At 41.8% G+C, this 23,654-nt stretch overlaps 1 protein-coding gene across 4 annotated transcripts in view; it reads left to right on the top strand.

Moving 5' to 3' along the window:
• The window catches only part of RCOR2 (REST corepressor 2), a 51,100-nt gene that overhangs the window by 15,847 nt on the left and 11,599 nt on the right, over nt 1-23,654 (top strand). For 3 of the 4 annotated variants that reach the window (XM_075837227.1, XM_075837226.1, XM_075837228.1), the window contains 5 exons: nt 2,183-2,239; nt 10,889-10,966; nt 13,038-13,090; nt 16,070-16,231; nt 16,997-17,115. In XM_075837227.1, coding sequence (XP_075693342.1) covers nt 2,183-2,239; nt 10,889-10,966; nt 13,038-13,090; nt 16,070-16,231; nt 16,997-17,115 — 469 coding nt within the window. Of the gene's footprint in view, nt 1-2,182; nt 2,240-10,888; nt 10,967-13,037; nt 13,091-14,377; nt 15,882-16,069; nt 16,232-16,996; nt 17,116-23,654 lie in introns of those variants that run through there. The other variant, XM_075837229.1, reaches the window with a different exon arrangement.

Below are 23,654 nucleotides of genomic sequence, written 5' to 3'. Positions count from 1 at the left end.
GCATTAAGAAAGTCAGCATAAAGCTAAAATCGCTCGGAACTTGGTGAAAATAGATTGTTTTTCTAAATAAAAAACCACTGCTGTCACCTACATTACAGCGCCGATCACATTATGTAGGAGATAGGCCACTTATAATGTGGTGACAGAGCCTCTTTAAGCTGGCCTTACCTGTAATATGGGCATACAAACATCCAACCACTATCTTCCTTGATTTTTCCATAAAAATGTCCACTCAGCAGAGACTAGTGTGTATGTTTGTTTATTTCAATGTGGAGAGTGAGACAAGCCGCTGCCATTCACCTCTGAACACAGATTATTTCCAAACAGAGCAAAAAAGGAATAGGCAAACCGAATCTTAGTTTCTCACAACATCTGCTGTCGGGACAGTCAAGAGCCTCCCATACACATATTTTGGACGGGATACACTGACCTCTAATTTGCTACTTTACGGCTTGCAATATATGAGATCCAATTTAACTTCTGTATTCAGTTTGGTGATCGTTCCCAGCTAGAGTTGGAACCTCCTTTCATTTTTTTGATTTTGACCTTTTTTTGATTCCTCTTGTTATGGTGTTGTGAATGATTCTTTACTCTGCATCCGTGACCAGTATGTTTAGTGTGCTGCACAATGAATTAAAGGGGTGTTCCTAACACAGAAAGTGATGGCATATGGCTAGGATGTGCAATCACTTTTTGGTCGCTGGGTGTCAGACTGCAAGGAACCCACCGAACCTGAGAATTAGGTCTCATTCAGACGAGCGTAATACTGGTTCATGTTCTGTGCGTTGAAATCACTCGCAGCGCTCGGACCCATGCAATTCAATGGTGCCATTCACACACATTGTTTTTCACGCAGCGTGTGTCCGTTGTGTGAAACTCACTGCATTTCCTATATTGTTGCGTTTTTTCATCCATGTGCTGTCCCGTGTTTCACGCATCAAATACATTGAAAAGCAGAGCAATAATATTATTATTATTATTTTTTTTTTTAATGAAGTGCTTGCACGAACGTAAAAGACACATGTTACCCGCAAAGCGCACTGATGCCAATACGTTATGCACACTGACAAGAGATGAAGGAAAAACGCTGCATTTTTTTACGCGCGCAAATCTGACACGCTCGTCTGAATGTAGCCTTAAGTTCCCACAGTGCTGCCGTAAGGCTGCGGCCTCTTTGCAGTTTTTCCCTGCACACTAGTGCTTCCGGCTATCCAAGTGTCAAGGACTGTTGTAGTTCCTTGCCTAGCCTTGCAGAGAAAAGCTTTAAAGGGACTGAAGTACTAAAGCGTTACAGCCCCTTCAGTCTCAGTATCGGTAGGAGTGCCTGCGGTAAGATCCACACCGATCAGAAAAAGATGGCATATGCTAGCTAAATGCCACCACTTTCTATGATGGGAATACCACTTCTACTTCCAAATACGTTATACAGTAAAATTTCTTTCCCATCCAGCACTAGGATCTTTGATCATCTGTAACTTGTTTCCAGCACTGCATTATAATATGGCGTTTCACAAGGCCAAACATTGCATTTTCGGCTCTTATCCTGAAGGTTGTTTACTCTTAACAAGTCAGTTGTGTGTGTGTGTGTGACCTCATGGGCTTCTCCAGGCACAGCGCTGTCCTTGGCGAGCGGAGGAGTTCCCTCTGCTCCTCAGCTCTGAACTAATGCTGAAGCAGGGAGCTTGACTGTTCCTTGCTTCAGCATTGGGTTCAACTGTATCGGTGTCCTGAGGACGCAGATATGGTTGACAGCGGGACACACCCTCGGCCGCCCGTGACAGTGAAACACCTCCCAGAATCTGGCACAGTCCCGCTGAATCTGGGGCGGTTGGGAGGCCCCGGGAGGGTATGCAACACGATCTACAGGGGGGGCAATATGTACAGGGGGCTGTGTAGCCATTGCCCACCTACCACCAACGGACTGTGCTTCTTAATGACGTCGATAAGGAGCGCTGGCGAGTCCCTTTTACGGCCTGCTCTCTCAAGCGGGCCGCGGATGTCCGCTTCCGGGACCGTGTGTTTGAGACACCTTGTACTAGACCATTCCCCCTAGTACCTACCATTTTATTATCCTGTCCTATATGGATGCCTATTGTGTATATGGTTGGGCTTGTTTTTATTTCTATGGTCAGACTTTTTTTTTTTAGTTTATTTAAAATTTTATCTCATGTTTTCTTTTTAGACAGCATGATCCGAGTGGGTTCTGATTACCAGGCTCCGATTCCAGAGTGGAAACCAGGTAAAACCTCTTTTTTAAATATTGCGAAACCAAAGTGAATCTGTACCATTTAACACCATCATATTTTAGGTGCAACATTCCGTGCTAATATACAGTATTTCTTAATAGAAGCTCTTTATTTCTGATACAGAGCTCCAAATCCACTGCATGGATCAAAAGTTATGATAATATTCTGTTATACGTTGCATAAATACCGCAGGTTTTCCACAACGGAAATAGTTGCGGAAAATCCAGTGTAATACAGTAGCAGCAAAGTGGATGAGAGAGAACAAATCTCATCCGTTCTCTGCGTAAATAGTGAGCGGAAGAACTGCTCAGAAATTTATATACTGTGCAGAATTTTATTCCACAGCATGTCAATTGTATTTGCGTAAACGCTGCTTATTTGTGGCAGATTTTTTCCCGTTGAACTCAATGGGGAGATAAAACCCACAACAAATAGCAGTTATTGCGTTTATTGTGGCGGAATCGTAGCGATTTAATTTTTCTTTATACTTACCCATATGTCTGTGTTCTTCCTCCAGGCCAGCATCCTGGGATGATGTTTCATCACATGTGACTGCTGCAGCAGCTGTCACATGGGATAAAACGGCATCCCAGGAGGCCAGCCTGGATGAAGTTTCATCCCATGTGACCGCCACTAAAGCCAATCACAAGCTGCTGCGGTCTCCTGGGAAACATCATCACAGGAGGCCGGCCTATTAGCAGGTCAGCTAAATGCTCAGCAGTTTTCCGCAGCGGACGTTCCGGGCGAAAATCTGCACCACAATTTAGTGCGGTTTTTTTTTGCCTGAAATTCCCTGCGGCCAACGGGGCGGATACCAGATACCGCGGCCCAATACCAAATGATCTGCGGCCTTGTATTTGTCCACATCCTGATAGTTGTGGATCACTGGTCTAAACCACATGCAGCCAGAATAATTTTTGAGTTTAGCTTTATGTTTATAGATTTTGAGCTCTGTTTAGAAAAACTGAGCTTTGACTGATATAAAGATAATCTGCACAGAAAGTTGGACCTATTTAGATGACAAAAAAAAAAGGTAATCTTCCAACTGTTGGACTGATTGGGATAACTCATGGAAAAACTGATGCGACTGAAAATCTTTCTTTTGGCTTTGAACATTGAAGATAATTGAATTTTATGTCTGGTAAAATTTTATATTTAATAGTTCTTGTAAAATGTGAATAAACAAAATAGTTCCCCCTTAGTGACCACCAAAACGCCTTTTCACGGCGGTCATTAAGGGGCCTTCGCCTAGGCTGCTGTGAAAATTGGCGGCCTAGCCTAAGTCCTGCATTGGTGTCTTGTGCAGGCTGGAGCAGGTGCTCAGTTGTCTGACAGCCAGGCTCCTGCTCCAACGGTAACGATCGAAGTTTGCTTTGATCACGGCTGTTTAATCCGTTAAATGCTGCAGTCAATAGCGACCGCGGCATTTGAATCATTTGCAGAGGGAGGAAGCAATCGCGGGCCTCCAAAGCATCATTTGCAAACGCCGGCCTCCGAAGGGGTGTCATGGCTGCCGGAGGCCTAATAAAGGCCCCCATGCCTGCCCTGGTTAATATGGATAGCATGGCCTAAGAGATTGCCTGTCTGTTTTACACTGACAGACAATAATGCGTTGGTATACGAAGTATACCAAAGCGTTATAGCAGCGATCAAAAGATCGCATAATGAAGTCCCCTAGGGGGACTAAAAAAAAAAAGTAATGTCAAATGAAAATTATTAATAAAGATTACAGTATGAAAATCATTTTTTTCCATAAAAAGTTTTAATTTAGTAAAAAAGAAATAAAAGTACACATATATGGTATCGCCACGACCGTAATGGCCAAAACAATAAAGCTAACATGTAATTTAAACCGCAAAAAACAACGGCAAAATTGCTTATTTTTACATTGCCCCCCAAAAAAGTCATAATAAAAGTTAATCAAGTCCCATGTACCCCTAAATGGTACCAATCAAAACTACGTATCGTCCCGCAACAAACAAGCCCATGTATCGCTACATTAACGGAAAAATGAAACCATTACGGCTCTTGGAAAGCGACGATGCAAAAACAAATTTTAGTTCAAAGGAGTTTTTATTGCACAAAAGTCATAAAACCATTAAAAAAACTATACGTATGTGGTTTCACCGTAATCGACTGACCCATAGACTAAAGGAAACATGTTATTTACACCGCACAGTGAATGGCGTGAATTTAAAACTCATAGGATTAGGCCCCATGCCCACTTCCGTTTTTTCCTTCAGGGTGCTAGCCGTTTTTCTGACGGCTAGCACCCTGACCCATTCATTTCAATGGGGCCATGCACACTTCAGTTTGTTTTTTTTTGACGGTCCCGTTGCTCCGTTCCGATCCAAAGTAGAGCATGTCCTACTTTGGTCCGAGACTCCGTGACCGTGAGGCCCATGCGAGTCAATGGGGCCGTCCAAAAAACTGAAGGCACACGGAAGGCGTTCGTGTGTGACGGAGCCGTTGCCTAGCAACCGCCGGGCTGGCAGAAAAACGTTACAAAAATATTACACTAATCGGCAGCCACTTGTCTCTATCAATCACTGATAGAGAAAAGAGGCTGCTGATTAAAAATAAAATAAAAAGCATTTCATACTTACCCGGTCGTTGTCTTGGTGACGAGTCCCTCCTCTTCCTCTAGTCCGACCTTCTTTTGTGACGCGGCAGCCTGTGATTGGCTGCAGAGGCGGTCACGTGGGATGAAGCGTCATCCCTGGAGGCCGGCCTTCTGACGTCATCCTGACGTGCGTGACCGCCACTACAGCCTGTGATTGGCTGCAGCGGCGACATGGATGAAACGTCATCGCTGGAGGCCGGACAGGAGGAATGGAAGTATGAATTTTTTTTTATTACATTAAAATTTTATTTTCCGCGCGCCGAGCATGGTACTGTCAAGGTTGCTGAAAGAGTTACCTCCGATCAGTGCAGCCCGTTAACAGCACCCTGAACGGAAACACGGAAACGGAAACACTGAGTGCACACGGCCGCTAAAACGGTCACACGGATCCGTCACAAACGGCCGTGAAAACTGTAGCGGAAGTGTGCACGAGGCCTAAGGACAGAATTTTAGCTTGGTCGTTGGGGCCTAAAACAGGCTGGTCACTCAGGGGTTAATGGATGGTCCCTCTGCCAGTAGAATCTAAACAACCTGATACTTACAATTTACGTACAGAAGTCTGATAATATCACTGCTATAGTCACGTGCAATCCGTGGTGATGGTGTTTTTTCTTTTGCTCTTTAAAACTTTCGTCAGAAATTGAGTTAATCTGTCCATCTGTATTAGAATGCAGACGTTAGTACCTGGATTCACTAATAAGACTCTGAATTGCTTTTTATACAAATTCTTAATATATCTGCCGACGTGTATCCGTTTAACCCCTTCCTGCAAAATCACGTACAGTTACGTGATGGCCGCTAGTGTGTTAGCGCTTCTCCCTTGTAACTGTATGAGATGGTGATGGAGCTGGCTAAGAAGCTGAGCCAGCGCCATCGCTGCCGGGTGTTGGCTGTATATAACGGCCAGCATCGGAGCTAGCCTCCGATGTGGCTGATTAACCCCTTAGATGCAGCGAGCAAAAGTGATTTCTACATCTGGGTGGTTTCTAGCCTGTCGGCACCACTGAGACGTAGTCTCTGGGATGCCGAAGGCCCAATATTGGCCTCCTGATCTGCCAAGTACGGAAGCCTTTTAGGCTTAAGTCTTGCTATCAGGGCCAAGAAAATGGTGCAGGCTCAGAAGGCACAGCTGACATCCTGCTGTAACGGCCAGGCCCGGAGCTAGGCTCTGATCCGGCCGATTAACCCCTTAGATGTAGCCTTCAAAAGCAATCGGTGCATCTAGGTGGTTAGATCGCACCCGATGGTTGCTAATGGCAACGACCGACACCCGCGGGGGTTGCTGATGGTTGTTATGGCAACCGGAGGCCTAACAATTGCCTCCTAGTACGGAAGCCTATTATGCCCCGCTGACTATATAGCTAGTGCACGGTTTTAGAATAGCGATCAGGGCTTCATGCCTTAAAGTCCCACAGTGGGACAAAAAAAAAAAGTTTATAAAAATGTTGTAAAAAAAAAAAGTTTTAAGTTAAAAAAACAATAACCGCCTTTTTTCCCATAAGACTTTTTTTTTATTATAGGAAAAAATGGAAAACCTTTATAAGAAGTATACACATTTGGTATCCCCGCGTCCGCAATGACTCGTACTATAAAAATATCACGCTCCTTTACCCACACGGTGAACACCGTGAAAAAATCAAATAAAAAACAATTCCAGAATCACTGTTTTTTAGTCACTATCCCTCGCAAAACACAATAAAAAAAGTGTTCTAAAAGTTGCATGTTCCCCAAAATTATACCATTCATTCAACACTACAACCCGCAAGACCTACAGCTTTTTTGACTTAATGCACTATAACTGCCTCTACAGTCTAATACCTCATAGCTGCCCCCACACACTATAATGCCCCTATATCTGCTCGCAACAGAGTATAATGCCCCCACAGAGTATAATGCCCCCCATAACTGTTATACACACAGTATAATACCCACATAACTGCCCTCCCCACAGTATAATGCCCCTATAATTAACTTCCACGCAGTATAATGCCCCTATAGCTTCTATTACACAGTATAATACCCCCATATATGCACCCCCACATAGTATAAAGTTCCCCATAGCTGTCCCTATGCTGTATAATGCCTCCACAGCTGCCCCCAATAGTGTCTGATAAAAATAATAATATACATTCTCCCCTATCCCCGTTCCAATGACAAATGGAGGAGATCCCTCTTGTCTGTGCAGCTCGGCACAGACAGGCGCGATGACGTCACTGCCTTGCGTCCAGCGATGCATAATGAATGGTAGTGCAGGGACCTTACGGCCCCGTGCTCTACCATTGGGCTCAACTGTATCTGCGTCCTGAAGATGCAGATACAGTTTAAACCGGGAAAAAATAATTGTTTAAACCCAAAATTTGTAAGATGACAACGATTATTTGGGCTGAATTTCGATTTCGATTATTTTTAGATTACTTGCCCAGCCCTGCTGTGTTCTTAAAGGGAAGGGGTCATGATTTTTTTATTTTTTATTATTATATTGCTTTTAATAAAATATAAACAAAAATGTTATTTATTAGTGTTGTCACGTTCAAACTTTTACTTCTCTATGGGAACTGCCATTTTTGATCAACGACACATACAGAGATGGAATACGGCACATACAACCCCATAGAGAATCCAAACTGGACCCGTTCCATTCTCAGAAGTGCACGTCGTCTGTGTGGGAACGGCGCATTGCGCCGCTCCCACACAGACAAAAACGAAGCTCGTTCGCAGAGCGAAATCCGGCGCCATTTTCATGTGGACCTGAAGCCGCTGCCAGACAGTAAGATGACGACTTCCGGCCACGGCTTCCGGCCATATGTTCAGGTGCAAGGAGCGTAGACCAGCGGAGGCGGCGGCAGGTAATTTATGTTCGTGTATGTGATGTGAGTATTATGTTCGTGTGATACTTTCTGCTGAGCCCTGTATCTAATCCTCCTACACTGTGCAGTCGCTCAGAAAATGGCGGCACACAGTGTAGGAGATTTGAAGACATTCAAACCCTTCCTTCTCCATGCACTAGCCAGAAGAAGGGAGGCAGGATTGTGTGAGGACACTAGAGGAGAGTGTGTCCACCCCAAATTTGCAGCATAAATCAATGCGGTTGCTTTACCACAGTGACCATGCTGCAATTTTGGGAGCTGCTCCCTCTAGTGCCCAGCACACGGAAATGTTCTAAATTAGAATCTAAATAATATTTCCTGTCTTGTGAAAAAATTTAAACAATGTATAATCACTCAAATACTAATTGGTTAACTGAAAAAAAAAAATAATAATTTCTAGCGACACATTCCCTTTAAGGGGTTAAGGCCTGAGTTTTTTGAGCCAAAGCCAGAAATGGATCCAAAAGAGAGAAAACAAAGACTGTATCTCCTTACTTTTGTGTCCACTTCTGTGTTTGGCACACAAAATTTAGCCAAAACCTGCATCAAAACTGTGTGTGTTATCCTGACCTAAAGGTGTTTTTTTTTTTTTTAAAAAGCTACACAAAGGAATTTGAGATTCACAATTGATGCATATGCAGGATGTCAACGGAGTATGTGAACAGCTGAACACATACTTCTTTATTGAAGAGCAGTGTTGAGTGCGCTATGTTCCTTAACACAGCACATGCATATGGCGCATACTTCCAGGTTTTACATACTGTTGGTCATCAAAATGTGCCTGAAATATTTGATAAATCCGTCTATACAGAGTGTGGGTCTAAATCAGTTGACACCCCACCCCCCCAAAAAAATATAATTAATTGCATTTTGTTGTCAAACTAGTTGAGGTCTTAAAGAGAATGTCTCAGAAAATTGTATATTATTTAAATCGGGCTTTTGTTATAAACCTCCTTTCTAAAAATACTGTATTTTTAATTTTTTTTTGTATTTGTGACTGTACACCTAAACAAAGTAGCTGCTAGAGCAGTCACCATAGACTGACACTCCCTATTTTCTGTAGCTCACTGGTCAGCTTTGGGATAGAATGAGCAGAGTCATCGCATTATCTTTAGAGGTCAGGTGATTACATACAGATTGTGTTACATACAAGATAATTATGTGAAATGCATAGCTCGATTGATTTCAACATCAAAGAATATCTTTAGCAAAGGTTGCCTCGTATGCCACAGAGATTGTCAATTAGGACAATAGATTGGCATGATTACGGTTTCCATTGGATGATGGGACCTCTTTCTGTCCTCAGATATTCTATTCGTAAAAGGAAGAATCGTGTTCATGGCACAAACACTTTCCGGAGTGTCAAAACTTTGAATTTCAGAACGGATTAGGTAGTGAGGATATAAGTTTTTAGTTTATATAGACACAGCAGTATAAACATTTTAATTTATTGTGATTTAGATATGATAAATACTATATAATAACATTACAGCAAAGGTATATAGGAGAGTTATTATTTATCCTATCAAAAGTCTGCTCATCACTTGTTGGAATATACCAGAATTCTCAGAGCTGCAGATTTTATACCTAAGGACACCTTGAATCCTTGCAGCTTTAAAACTCCTTTTACTCTTCATTCACGTTCAAATAAACACATACGCTTCTTCCACAAAATGTTTGCATAAAAGTTTCATCTGGGATTTTTCACACCTTTAATAACGTATATTGTTAGGATACGACACCACTTACCGATCAGCGGGATTCCAATTGTGGGATCCTGTTGATCTCCCAATCAAGTGAGTGGGGCTGTGTTGCAGCACCTGCACTGTGACTTTTCTCGAGTAGCGCTATGAAGGAAAAATAATCTGATGCTGCGGCCCATTTGTTCTAATGATCTGTAGGTGTCCCAGTGGTCTGAACCCCCCCCTGTAATCCATAACATGTTCTATCATTGTCATCATTTAATAAAGTAAAAAGAAAAACCTTAATCAAGCTTTCTAGTAAATGTAAGTTAATGCAAAGGTAACCAATTGCATCTCCTGGCACAATAACCAAGGCACTTTAGAAATGTTAAGCATGCTGCCCAAAATTATAGATCAAGTTTAAAATCGATTTCCCAGCTCAGAAGAAGCTAACCATATAGGTGGAAGATTCCCTTTGACAGAATGTGATTGACCTGAAGGGTAGGTTTCCAAAGGCAGAAGACGATGCAGATTATCTGCAACAGAGCATCTCAATAAAACGCTGGTAAATCTGTCACAGACATCCTCCGTAAATAGTGCATTTTTTGTTAAGCATTATTTATAGCAAACTTTGTGCGCATATGTAAGTGCTGTGCAAAACTCAACTTGCACATTTTAGTGCAACATGTACGCTTTTCATAGAAGTCTATGGGCCAAACATGCAGCAACTCCACACAGAATATACAGCATAAATTGACATGCAGATTTAAAAGTCGCACTGCAAAACACGTTCCAGGCACCTTTTTTCTGCAGCATGTGGCTACGATTTTTAAAATCTCATCCACTTTGCTGCTACTGTTATTGCTGTGGAATTTCCACTCTGAATTCCATTGCACAGTGTGGGAACCCAGCCTGAGAAGATACTGAGTGGTGTGGAAAATAAGTAAATAAATATAGCATGTTGTGTTCACATGGAGTTTTTTGCAGGAGGAAAATTCTGCCTCAAAATTCTGTTTGGGATTTTGAGGCAGATTTTGTCCTTCCTGCACGTCGTTTGCCGCCATTTTCGCTGTGTTTTTAGCCCTCGGCCATTGAGTGCTACGGACAAAAAACTCCCTGAAATATGCTCTCTCTGATGTCAATGGGAGTTTAGAGGCGTAAACGTGCGAAGATAGGGCATGTCCCTTCTTTCTCCCGCGAGGCGGTTTTACCGCTCGCGGGAGAAAACCTCCCCCGTCTCCCATTGAATTCAATGGGAGGCATTTTTGGCTGGTTTTTGACGGGTTTTGCGGAGCGGATTCCGCTCCAAAAAGCTCGTCAAAATACTCAGAGTGAACAGGCCAAGTGATTTTGTTATGCTCAATATTCTCAGTTACTGACCCTTTATGATATTCTACAGCATCGCCTCTAGGGCACTAATCTGCAGTCTGGCACAGCTGACCATTGAATGCTCTGTTTTTTTTTCTACAGACTATGCAGCACAGAATATCGTGGAGATGAGGGGGATGTTGGTTTGGTCACCCAATCATTTTGTTTCCGATGCCAAATGTAAGTTTTTCTGTGCTGCCAATAACATTTTAGTGTAATTCATTCTGCTACAAGTATAACTTCATTTGCTAAACGTTCAGAGCATCAGAGTTTCTATCACTTTTGACGGCAAGATTATTTGACGCCAATGATATACTTGCTGTCAAAATTATGGAAATCCTGACTTAACTATGACAGACCCAATTTTAAATCCGTAGGGTCCATCGGTAACCGTATGGATCTGACACATGACGATAGTGTGAATAGAACCACAATATCCTTTTATTTAGAAAAAAAAGTACACAACTTCATACCTTGTTGATGGTGAGATTCAAAGAATGTGATTAGTTGTTTTGCATAACGTATAATTAAATTGATCATCCTAGTGGATAACACATTGTTTTGCTATTAAATATCTCCTAAAAAGGAATATATATATATATATATATATATATATATATTTATTCTCACGTAAAGCAAATTCAAAGAAAACCAGATGAGGGACAACGCAAACTTTTAAGCATAAAACTCAGATACAACTTTATTAATCAACAAAATAAAAATACAGAAATATAATAATGTGGAGCGTACAACCTTCACAGAAAAAGAGGGGGCAAGAAAAGGCACGGTAGACGAGATGGGTGCAAAGACAGTGTCAAGATCCTTCATGTATGCTACTTAACCCCACTTAGGGTTAATGATATGTATTTGTTTAGCATACTATGCATTTGTACCTGTGTACTATGACATATGGTTACTATCAATGTTTATCATGACTTACCTGGGCTGGGATGCATTAACTAACTATATCACTGTATGTCTAAGGCCCCATGCACGCGAACGTGCTTTTGCGGCCGCAATTCCCCCGAAAATCCACGGGAGAATTGCGGACCCATTCATCCCTATGGGGCCTTGCACACGGCTGTGATTTCCACGGTCCGTGCATGGCCCAGGAGCCTGGACAGCAGAAAGAACGGGCAAGTCTTATTACAGCCGTGTTCTGCGTAGTTCATGTGCACGGCCCGCGATTTGCGGGCGGCTCGCGTGTGACACTCCGCTGCTTGCCGACCCGAAAATCATGGCTACGGTCGTGTGCATGAGGCCTTACATGAAGGACCTTGACACAGTCTTTGTACCCATCTCGAATACCGAACTTTTTCTTTCTCCCTCTTTTTCTGTGAAGGTTGTACACTCCATTTTATTAGATTTTCATATTTTTAGCTTGATGATAAAGTTGTATCTGAGTTTTATGCTTAAAGGGCGTGTTGTCCCTCATGTGGGTTTTACTATGAACGTAAAGTGTATGTACTAATAGACGCACATATTATTATAAAATCTCTCATGTCTGTGCACAGCCAGATTGTGCCTCTGGGTGTGAATATAATGGATAAAGGTCGATAAATTCCAACATGTTCCTCTTGAAAAATCTATTAATGGGGTTTTCCAGTTTTATCCAAATAAAGCCTAATCAATGTATAAATTAAGTATTCTTCATCTGGAGGGATCGTGCGTCACATGCTGGGCACTAGATCATGCAGAGTCCTTGTGTAACCAAATGGCAGAACAGACAGTACGTAATTACAACACAACCTTACAAATGGTTGCAGGCAGCTTGTAAATATAGGCAGTGTCTGTGAATGGAATCGTGGGAACTGTAGTCCTTTTTACATGGTAATCCCGTCCATAGCATTCCTTAGCAAAATGAAAACTATTATGCACAGAGCTGGGCAACATAATGAAAAAATTACTTCTGAGCTATGGTGGCATCATCTGGTGACCATACAGACACAAAGCTGTTTTTATGTTATTTTTCATAAGCTTGAAAAATCCCTTTAAAAAGCCTGTAGAGTCCAAGTCCTGTTCTCAGTCAAGACGGTGCTCTGTGAGCTAAATACATCAACATGAGCTCCACAAATCTTTCTGGTAGTATGCCGCAATGTATTAATCTGCAGTCCAGGCTGTGTAGCTTATACCCAGAATTGTAAGGCAGATCTGCTCTGGCTTTAGGGATCAAGGAAAGCAGTAATGGTTTAAAAGTGAAGTAAATCCTCTACACTGTTGTCTTTATTCCCACTTGCTTTTTGTTTTGTAGTGAATGAGTACATCTCCATGGCAAAGGAGAAACATGGCTACAATGTGGAGCAGGTAAGAGGAGACATCTATCCTCTAAAATCTTTATTGACCTTTCAGTAGCCAGCCACGTGTCCCCACAAAATCTCTTTGTCAAGTGCCTATAATTGACATCCTGGGCTGCCTTGTCTCTACGTTTCTTTGCAGAGAAGCAGCACTGTGATCACGTGACACGTTTGCCCCCAACACAAAATGTACCCCCTTAGCGTGTGTATGTATATAACAATAAAAAAGACAACACAAAAGGACGGGAAAAACCCAATAGTACAATAAATATCACAATCCTAGAAGATATAACAGTGAAGTAAGCATAAGGGCATTATGGCATCAAAAACATATTGTCCCACTAGAATGGCATGAGGTCGGAACTGTAGGCCGCCAAGACAATCACATTGTTCAGATTAAGAAGTAAAAGGCCGACTGAAGACCTTCAACTGTACTAATACCTTCACAAAAATGAGAGCCGGGAAGAGATTATTAATGGGCCGATAGAAGTAGGGGGTAAGGAAGAATGGAAGGGGCAATGACCTGTGTGTTACAATAAAGAGGTGCCATTACATTATGTGAAACATATTAGTGAAGCCAGATTTCAACGTCTGTTCTAGCGTGAAAATCAATCCAGACTGACTGACATAAAACTTTGATTGGGGAGTCTGATCACTGGATCTCCCTCCTACTCCGTAACTGAAATTCTGAAGGAGAGACGGAGGAGGCTTGTCTGGCTCTCCACTGTTGAGTGGGACTAAAATGGCTCCTCTTCTAAATTTGTGAGTGGGGGTTCCTAACATTGTAATGGGATAACCAGTTAACTGCAGGCACAGGTTTTTTTTAAATGTAATTTCAGTTTAGTTAGAAGTTGCATGCACACCCATTGTATGCTGTCTTGTACGGTGTTCACCACAAGATGGCATAGTATTCGCACTTTTTTTTAGAAGCAGTGATGTTACTACAGGTGTAATTATTAGGCTATGGCTGCATGGTGACGTTCATGTTTTGCAGCATTACATTTTCGACATCGCATTACTAAATATAGAATGCCATGCTTCCCTGGGGTTGGGACTACGTGCTAGTTGTTACAGATGATCCTTCCTTTATTTTTGCAGGCCTGTAACTGACTATAACTATTCTGTAACAATACCTCTATCCTGTAGTATGATTTTGACAATGGCATTTTGATGAATATTTATGATCATATTTGCTGAAAAGTTGGATCTTTTGCAAGGTTGCCTGCTTGTGTTGCGGTAATTTTACTGTGTAGCCCAAGCTAAAGCAGGTAAGCTGCAGTATTCGCTGCTGGCCCTATTTACCATAGTGTTCTACTGCTTACACACACCCATGATTTTTTTTTTTCTGTATGGATGCATGTTTTTGGTATGTTGGATGGCATGCATACTACCCTGCAGTAGGGCTGGGCGATTATGATCAAAATCCCATTTAATTGAACATGTAACCTCGATTTTACAATTAATGAACAATTATTTTTGCATGCTACGCCATTGAATTACTATTTATCTCCTGAGCCTGCTGTATACTACTATATATAATATACCCCCTGACCCTGCCCCTCACACGGTATATTGCCTCTATAGCTGCCCTCCATACAGTATATTGCCCTCCACACAGTATAATGTCCCCATAACTGCTCTCCACAGTATAATGCCCCCACGGTAAAAGTCCCCCATAGCTGCCCCCACGCTGTGTAATGTTCACATAGCTGCCCCAACACAGCCCCAATAGTGCCTAATAAAATACATACTCCCCTAACCCTGTTCTAACGATAAGTGGAGGAAATTTCTCTGCTCTTCTGGTCTGTGTTGCTCAGCGCAGATAAACCAAATGGCCTCGCACCTGTCTCCACCGAGCCGTCAGCATCCGGCGATAAATAGAAAAAATGTAAAAACAGAAATGCACAAGCGGACATCGGTTAATTGCGCTGAATTTTGGTTTTGTGTTTTTTTTTTTTGTTTTTTTTATTAATTGCCCAGCCCTACCCCGTAGCCATCGATTTTTGGACTGCCCATAATTAAATGAACCGTTATAATTTCCTTTTGTAGGTATTTCTGCAAAAAACACAAAAATATGGGACTAAATTGACCGCTAAATTTAGACCTCTCCTATAAAATAGATTGTTTATAATATCTTAAAATTTATTGTAGATTAATCATAAATACTTCAGACCTAACCAAAGCCGGTTGCCCAGACCATCCAGTGTGACCAATAAATGCAGATTTTGTAGGTAGACGGCAAATATAAACTCAATAGTTAAGGGGGTTTTACACTGGGCAATTATCGGGCAGACAAGCATTTATAGAACGCTCGTTGCCGATAATTGCCCAGTGTAAACAAGTAAACTATCTGCTGATCGTATCGTTTTAAAAAAGTACAATATTACGTCGTTGTCAGCACATCTCCCTGCCGACATAACGTATGGGGACGAGCGATCAGAGTAACGACCGCTCGTACCCATCCATAGCTCCGTGTGACAGAAGCAAACGAGTGCTGATCAACAATGTCTCACTGACAGGCGCTCGCTTTATCGGCCGGTGTAATAGGGCCTTTACTGTATGACACTAGAAATAGATGCGGTACTTCTGTGTGGGATCTATTTTATTTGTTAGCAGTCTGGGTGTTTATTATAGTCCCATATTTCTCAGTTTTTTTGTTATTGTTCAGATATGGTGCGCTGTACAATAATTGCATTATGCCTGACTTGTGGGGTTTATATAACTTTTGCATGATTTTTTTGCAGGTCTTCAAAAATTCTACAGACAACTGTAATATAATATATCAAAGTTCATCTTCACTAGTAAATGTACTATTTTTTTTCTTCCTTGTATCCTTCGCTATTTCCATGCATCTCTCTTCTTAACTCCTTTTCCTCATGCTCTTTCTTTAATTCACTCATATTTTCTCATTGTTCTGCCATTCTCGTTCTCCCATTCCTCTCTTCTTAAATATTTTCTTTCAATCTACTTCATACTCTGACATTAACAGGCTCTCGGTATGCTGCTCTGGCATAAACATGATGTTGAACGCTCTCTCGCTGACCTTGCAAATTTTACACCATTTCCTGATGAGTGGAGTGTGGAGGATAAAGTTATTTTTGAACAGGCATTCAGTTTCCATGGAAAATGCTTCCAGCGAATACAGCAAATGGTAACTTTACCAGTTGTGCAATTACGTCATACCTTTACTATCACTATAATTTCAACTGATATCCGACATGTGACCGAGGCATGTCAGAAGTTGTGATTGATGTGGTCCAGGTGTTGAGATGTCTTTCAAATGCTAGAACAAAGGGGAACGTGGACATTAACCCCCTTTGGCCTTATACTGTCTAACAGGTGGGGATTAGCTCCTGGTTCACCACCATTTACAACTTTTGACATGTCTCTCAGCTAGTTGAAAAATATGGTTTATAGCATTTACTTTTTCAAATCCTTTTTGGTTTATATTTCGTTCTCCCGTGACCAAATCATTGCTAGAAAACATTAATACAGCTTTAAAAAGTTTACATGTCTTGATAGGCACAACAATTCCTGTTGAAAATGTGCATAATTTATTCAATCTTAAGTACTAGCACCAGATGCAAACAAGTATTTATTACACGTCTCCTCCTCTGGGTAGTACACTGTTGCTCTTTTAGGCTGTGTATGGCATGTGATCAAAGGGACGAATGTAATAAGTCAACCGATCGAAAGAACAATAATATTTCTATTTAGTGAGCATTGTCTTTTTATATACACCGTAAAGTGACAGCCATGTGTTAGGTACACATGCCCACAGCTTGGTAATACAACTCCGAGCTGCACCATACGGGTTCCATGCACAAGCCTTTGCCATGAACATGAGACTTGCACAGAGATATGTTAAAAGCATGGTCATTATAACGAAGTAACCAACTACTCACTGCTGTTCCAGCTCCCTGATAAAATGATCCCCAGTCTGGTGAAGTATTACTACTCATGGAAGAAGACCCGAAGCAGAACCAGTGTGATGGATCGGCAGGCCCGTCGACTTCAGAGCAAACGGGAGGAGTGGTGAGTTATATAACTGCTAAATGTAGGAGGCTTGTGGAGAAGTGATTTGGGATACAGGGGGGATATGAAGGGGCTGGTTTAACCCCTTCCCGCTCCTGGACGTACTATTAGGTCATGGTAACTATAGCGTTCACGCTCCATGACCTAATAGTACGTCTCGGGAGTAACGGCCGTTTCGGCCGTCCTCCCGACACATACAGGAGCTGTGACAGCTGCTGTCTTGTTCAGCAGCTGTCACAGCTCCTACAGCGGGGACCGATCGCTGTGTCCCCGCTGATTAACCCCTTAAAAGCCGTGTTCTATAGAGAGCGCGGCTTTTTAGGGGTTAAGCTGCCATCGCCGGCCTGCTACACGATAGCGGCCGGCGATGGTGACTATGGCAACCGGACACCAAACAATGGCATGTAGTGCAGTGTATTAGAATAGCGATCAGGGCATCCTGCCCTCAAGTCCCCTAGTGGGACAAAGTAATACAGTAAAAAAAAAGTTAAAAAAAGATGTGTGAAAATAAAAGTATTAAAAGTAAAAATCCCCCTTTTTTCCCTGATCAGTCATTTATTATTAATAAAAATATATAAACAAATAAACTATACATAATTGGTATCGCCGCATCCGTAACGGCCTGAACTACAAAATTATTTCGTTATTTATCCCGCACCGTGAACGCCGTAAAAGAAAATAATAATAAACCGTATCACAATTGTTTGGTCACTTCACCTCCCAAAAAATGGAATAAAAAGAGATCAAAAAGTCGCATGTACCGAAAAATGGTACTGCTCGAAACTACAGTTCGTTACGCAAAAAATAAGTCCTCGCACGGCTTTATTGATGGAAAAATAAAAAAGTTCTGGCTCTTAGAATAAGGTAACACAAAAAGTGAATGATTGTTTACCAAACGTATTTTATTGTGCAAACGCCATAAGACATAAAAAAAAAACTATAAACATCTGGTATCGCCGTAATCGTATCGCCCCGCAGAATAAAGTGAATATGTAATTTATAGCGCACGGTGAACGCTGTAAAAAAAATAGAATAAACAAACAATAGTAGAATTGCTGTTTTTTAGTCACCACGCCAACTAAAAATAGAATAAAAACTGATCAAAAAGCCGCATGCACCCCAAGAAAACTACAATGGATTCCTCAAGGGGTCTAGTTTCCAAATTGGGGTCACTTTTGGGGGGTTTCCAATGTTTTGGCACCACAAGACCTCTTCAAACCGGACATGGTGCCTAATAAAAAAGAGGCCTCAAAATCCACTAGGCGCTCCTTTGCTCCGGAGGCCGGTGCTTCAGTCCATTACCGCACTAGGGCCACATGTGGGATATTTCTCAAAACTGCAGAATCTGGGCAATACGGATTAAGTTGCGTTTCTCTGATAAATCCTTTTGTGTTATAAAAAAAATGGTATAAAGAGGATTTTCTGACAAAAAAAAATTTTACATTTCACCTCTACTTTGCTCTAAATTCCTGTGAAACACCTAAAGGGTTCATAAACTTTCTAAATGCTGTTGTGAATACTTTGAGGGGTCTAGTTTCTAAAATGGGGTGTTTGATAGGGGTTTCTAATATATGGGCCCCTCAAAGCAACTTCAGAACTGAACTAGAACCTAAAAAAATAAATAAATGAGGCAATACTTCGCTTCTTACATTATACTGATAATGAGCCGTGCCCACCCCGAGATGACCCCAGTTTTGACCGTTTGTATAAACGGAGACCCCTATTAGACCGTTTCAGTGCCCGGTTTTCCAAAGCATTCACCCCCAAGAAGTGTATTTCTATTGATGAGTCCCTGGTACATTTTAAAGGGAGGGTTCAATTCCGCGAGTACCTGCCGGGTAAGAGGGCAAGGTATGGCGTGAAGATGTCTAAGCTGTGAGTGCATCAGGGTATACCTACAGGTTTAGGATATATGAAGGAAAGGCCACCCCCAAACCAGACTGCATCCTGGACTACAATAGGTACATGGGAGGGATGGACTTGTCAGATCAAATCCTGAAGCCCTACAGCGCCATGCGGTGTGGTATAAGAAGCTGGCCGGGCACATCATACAGATGGCTTTGTACAATGCGTACGTGCTACGTCGATGTGCAGGCCAGACTGGAACTTTCCTGGAATTTCAAGAGGTGATTATCAAGAACCTAATCTTTAGGGACCAAGAAGGGGGGGCACCCAGTACTTCTGGAAGCGGGGCCACACGCATCGTACCAGGGCGGCAACACTTTCCAGGAGAAGTTCCCCAAACTGGCAAACACGTATCCCAAATAAACAGAGCTCTGTATGAAAGAGTGTTTTAAAATGTATCATACATCCCTTGGTTTATAATTTACCCCAATTTTGCTTACCCTGATGTACTCCGCACAGCTTATCCTCCCTCGTCTTTCCACTCTGAGCCATGCTGTGTGCCCAGGCAGCTGATAACAGCCACATGTAGGGTATTGCCGTACCCGGGAGAACCCACATTACAGTTTATGGGGTGTAGGTCTCCGGTCAAAATGCTCACTACACCTCTAGATGAATGCCTTAAGGGTGTAGTTTTTAAAACGGGGTCACTTCTTGCGGGTTTCAACTGTACTGGTACCTCAGGTGCTTCTGCATACATGACTTCGCACTAGAAAATCCCCAGTAGGCCAAATGGTGGTCCTTTCCTTCTGAGCCCTCCCATGGGCCCAAACGGCAGTTTATCACCACAAATCGGGTATTGCGGCAACAGAATGGGGTATTTTGTTTCTTGTGAAAATAAGACATTTTCAGCCAAAACGACATATTATTTGAAAAAGATAATTTTGTTTTCATTCCCAGCCCAATTCAAATAAGTTCTGTGAAAAAACTATGGGGTCAAAATGGTCACAACACCCATAAATTAATTCCTTGAGGGGTGTAGTTTCCAAAATGGGGTCACTTCTGGCGGGTTTCCATTGCTTTGATACCTCTGAGGCTCTGCAAATGCGACATGGCACCCGAAAACCAATCTAGCAAAATCTGTACTCCAACAAACACATAGCACTCCTTCCCTTCTGAGCCCTCCCATGAGCCCAAACGGCAGTTTATCACCACAAATGGGGTATTGCCACACTAAGGACAAATTGGGCAACAAAATGGGGTATTTTGTTCCCTGTGAAAATAAGAAATGTTGAAAAAAAATTGCATCTTATTGGAAAATTTTTTTTTTTTTTTTGTATAAACTCTTTTTATTGAAGCAGTTACATAGAAATACATTAGTCAATTACAACGACCATAACAGGCAGCATTTATGCCTGGCACATCAATATGTTATGCTTGAGAACAATATCTTCTCTTCATGACATCTAAAAATGTTATGCCATAGCAATACGATGTTTAATGTATATAATCAGTATATCTTGTAAGCTCAACTGCGATATGACAGACAACCAGACAAACCAATAAACCAAGTAAACATGTGACCGTGACTCATGTAATGTCCTTCCCGTACTGTAAGTACTATCAAGTACTAAACACTCTGTACTATCCCTCTTGATCAAAAATTTTTCTCTACTCCCTTCTCTATCAACGAGTCCCGCTCATGTCTTTCTTATCCTTGATTACCTAAAGCCTTGTCCCTATTCGCTAGCCAAGGCTGCCAGATTTTGAGAAATTATTTCCTGTTTTTATTTTCCCAACCTGCAAGTTCCTCCAGCCGACATATTTGGTGTATTTTGTTCACTAGTTGGTCCAATGATGGGGGTATTGAGCTCCTCCACAAGGTAGGGATCAATATTTTAGCCGCTGAGATTATGTATGTGGGAAGGTTTTTGGAGGATGGGGAGAACTCTTTTGTGGGTAACCACAGTAAAATCAATTCTTTTGTGAGTAACACTGGATTTGAACAAATTCTTGCAATCAGATTTTCTACTTCTTTCCAGAAGGGTTGGATCTCCCTGCATGACCACCATATGTGGGAAATGCTACCCACTTCCCTCTCACACCTCCAGCATTGATCTGAAGTAGATGCCCGAATCCTGCATAAGTAATCTGGCGTTCTGTACCATCGCGTTAGTAGCTTGTAAGAATTTTCTTGCATTCTGGCACATCTAGAAAAACCATGTGAAGGGCGCAAAATGTAAGATCTATCCTCTGCCGTAAACAAACAACCCAGTTCCCTTTCCCATGCTGGTATAAAACCTGGCGTGTCTTTGCTCATATTTGTTATTAACTGTTTGTATATCTTAGACACTTTTTAGGGGTCGTATCCCATAAAGTGTAGTTTTCCAACCATGTGGGATCAGATTTGCTTGCAGCTACGGAAGCGAGAAACCTCTTACATGTGTGTGTGAAGTCTATCACTTGTAAGCTTGAAGGGCTACGAATTTTCAGTTCCTCATGTAAGGTATGAAGTGTAGGCGGGCCCATTGAGTCAAAAACTCTTTCTATCTTTAAGGAGCTCAAATGAGACCAAGAATCAGGAACCCTAGAGCAAGTGGGGTTCACCAAACATGGAAGTATAGAGAGTGGCGCTAACATTGAGAACTTATTGTCACGTAGATGTAGTGCCGAGGAAGTGTGGCACACCTTAAGCATCCCCCATGTCATATCACTCACTACCGATTCTCTGGCAGGAAGCGTATTTCCGACCCAAAAAGCAGAAGTCTGATTGTGTATCAATAACCCCTTCTCTATAGCTACATGTGGCAATCCCCCTTCAGCCTTTGCCAGTTGTGTCCATCTCCCCAATTGTATTGCATTGTAATCCGAAATTAGGTCTGGCAATGCCAATCCTCCATTTTTTTTCCTTATCAATTGCTGATATGCGATTCTAGGCCTTTTTATTATTCCACATAAATTCCGTGAATAAGCGTCTAAATTTTAGGAAATAATACTTCGGGATGTCAATTGGCAAAGTCTGAAACAGGTATAAAACTTGTGGTAAAATGAATGTAGTAAGGAGATTTTTGCGTCCTATCCACGACATATATGGGATGCGTATTTTGTTCAAGTAATTTTTAATTTTGTAGTATAATGGGTCGTAATTCCTGGCAAAAAGCAAGTTTGGGTTAGCCGTAATTTTAAGTCCTAAATATTGCAGTTCGGATTTTTGCCATTTAAAAGGTGAACATGAGCTAATTGTCAATAAAATATTGTTAGGTAAGGTTATATTTAATGCTTCTGACTTCTCATAATTGATCTTTGAAATTTGAAATCCAACCGAATTCTTCAAAAATTTGTAAAAGATTTGGGAAGGCCACTACAGGGTTTGTTATGAGGACCAATAAATCATCCGCATATGCAGCTGTTTTGTGCTCGAATTGTCCTACTTTCAGGCCTTTAATAGAGGGAGTTTGTCTAATTTTAACCCCTTCCCGACATCCGCCGTATATATACGGCGCTGTCTGGAGGTGCTTCCCGCAAAGCGCCGTACATGTACGGCGCAGTGATGGTGCGGGCTCAGGAGCAGAGCCAGCACCATCACCGCGGGGTGACAGCTGTATTATACAGCTGGCACCCTCCTGTAACTGCCAGGACCGGAGCTATTCTCCGATCCGGCAGATTAACCCCTCAGATGCTGCGCTCAATAGAGCGCAGCATCTGATAGGTTTTCACCCGATCGGCAACCCAGTGATGCAATCGCTGGGTTGCTGTGGCAATCGGACGCCAGAAAATGGCGGCCGAGTCTGCCTTGTACGGGAGCCGATGAGGACCCGCCTGCGGCGTGTCCTCATAGGCTTGCTGTCAGTGAATGACTGACAGCGCTAATACACTGCACTACATATGTAGTGCAGTGTATTAGAGTAGCGATCGGGGCATCAGGCCCTCATGTCCCCTAGTGGGACAAGTCAGAAAAGTAAAAAAAAGTTAATAAAAATGTGGTAAAACAATAAAAACACACAAGTTTCAAATAAAAATAAAGCTAAACTGACTTTTTTCCCATAGTAAGTCTTTTATTATGGGAAAAACCGTAAAAATAAAAAAAACTATACATAATTGGTATCGCCGCGTCCGTAACGACCAAAACTATTATGTAATTTATCCCGCACGGTGAACGCGGTAAAAAAAAACCATGAAAAACAGCGCCAGAATCTTTGTTTTTAGGTCACGTCTCCTTCCAAAAAATGCTATAAAAAGTGATCAAAAAGTCACATTTACTCCAAAATAGTACCATGAAAAACGACAATCCGTCCCGCAAAAAATAATCCCTGACACCGTTTCGTGCACGCAAAAATAAAAAAGTTATGGGTCGTAGAATATGGCGACACAGAAAACAAATGATTTTATAAAAAAAGTGATTTTATTGTGCAAAAGCTGCAATACATAAAAAAAAGTATATAAATTTGGTATCGCCGTAATCGTATCGACCCGCAGAATAAAGCTAACATGTAATTTAGGGCACACTGTGGATGCCGATAAAAAAAACAATAAAAAACTATTCCAGAATTGCTTGTTTTTAGTCATTTCCTTTACCAAAAAATGAAATAAAAAGTGATCAAAAAGTCGTATGTGTTCTAAAATGGTACCAATAAAATCTACAGCCCGTCTCGCAAAAAACAAGCCCGCACACCGCTCAATCTACTGAAAAATAAAAA

Source organism: Rhinoderma darwinii, chromosome 9 (genome assembly GCF_050947455.1).
Source record: "Rhinoderma darwinii isolate aRhiDar2 chromosome 9, aRhiDar2.hap1, whole genome shotgun sequence".
NCBI lineage: Eukaryota > Metazoa > Chordata > Amphibia > Anura > Rhinodermatidae > Rhinoderma > Rhinoderma darwinii.
The sequence above is the reverse complement of the archived record's forward strand: the minus strand, read 5'-3'. Positions and strand labels throughout refer to the sequence as shown.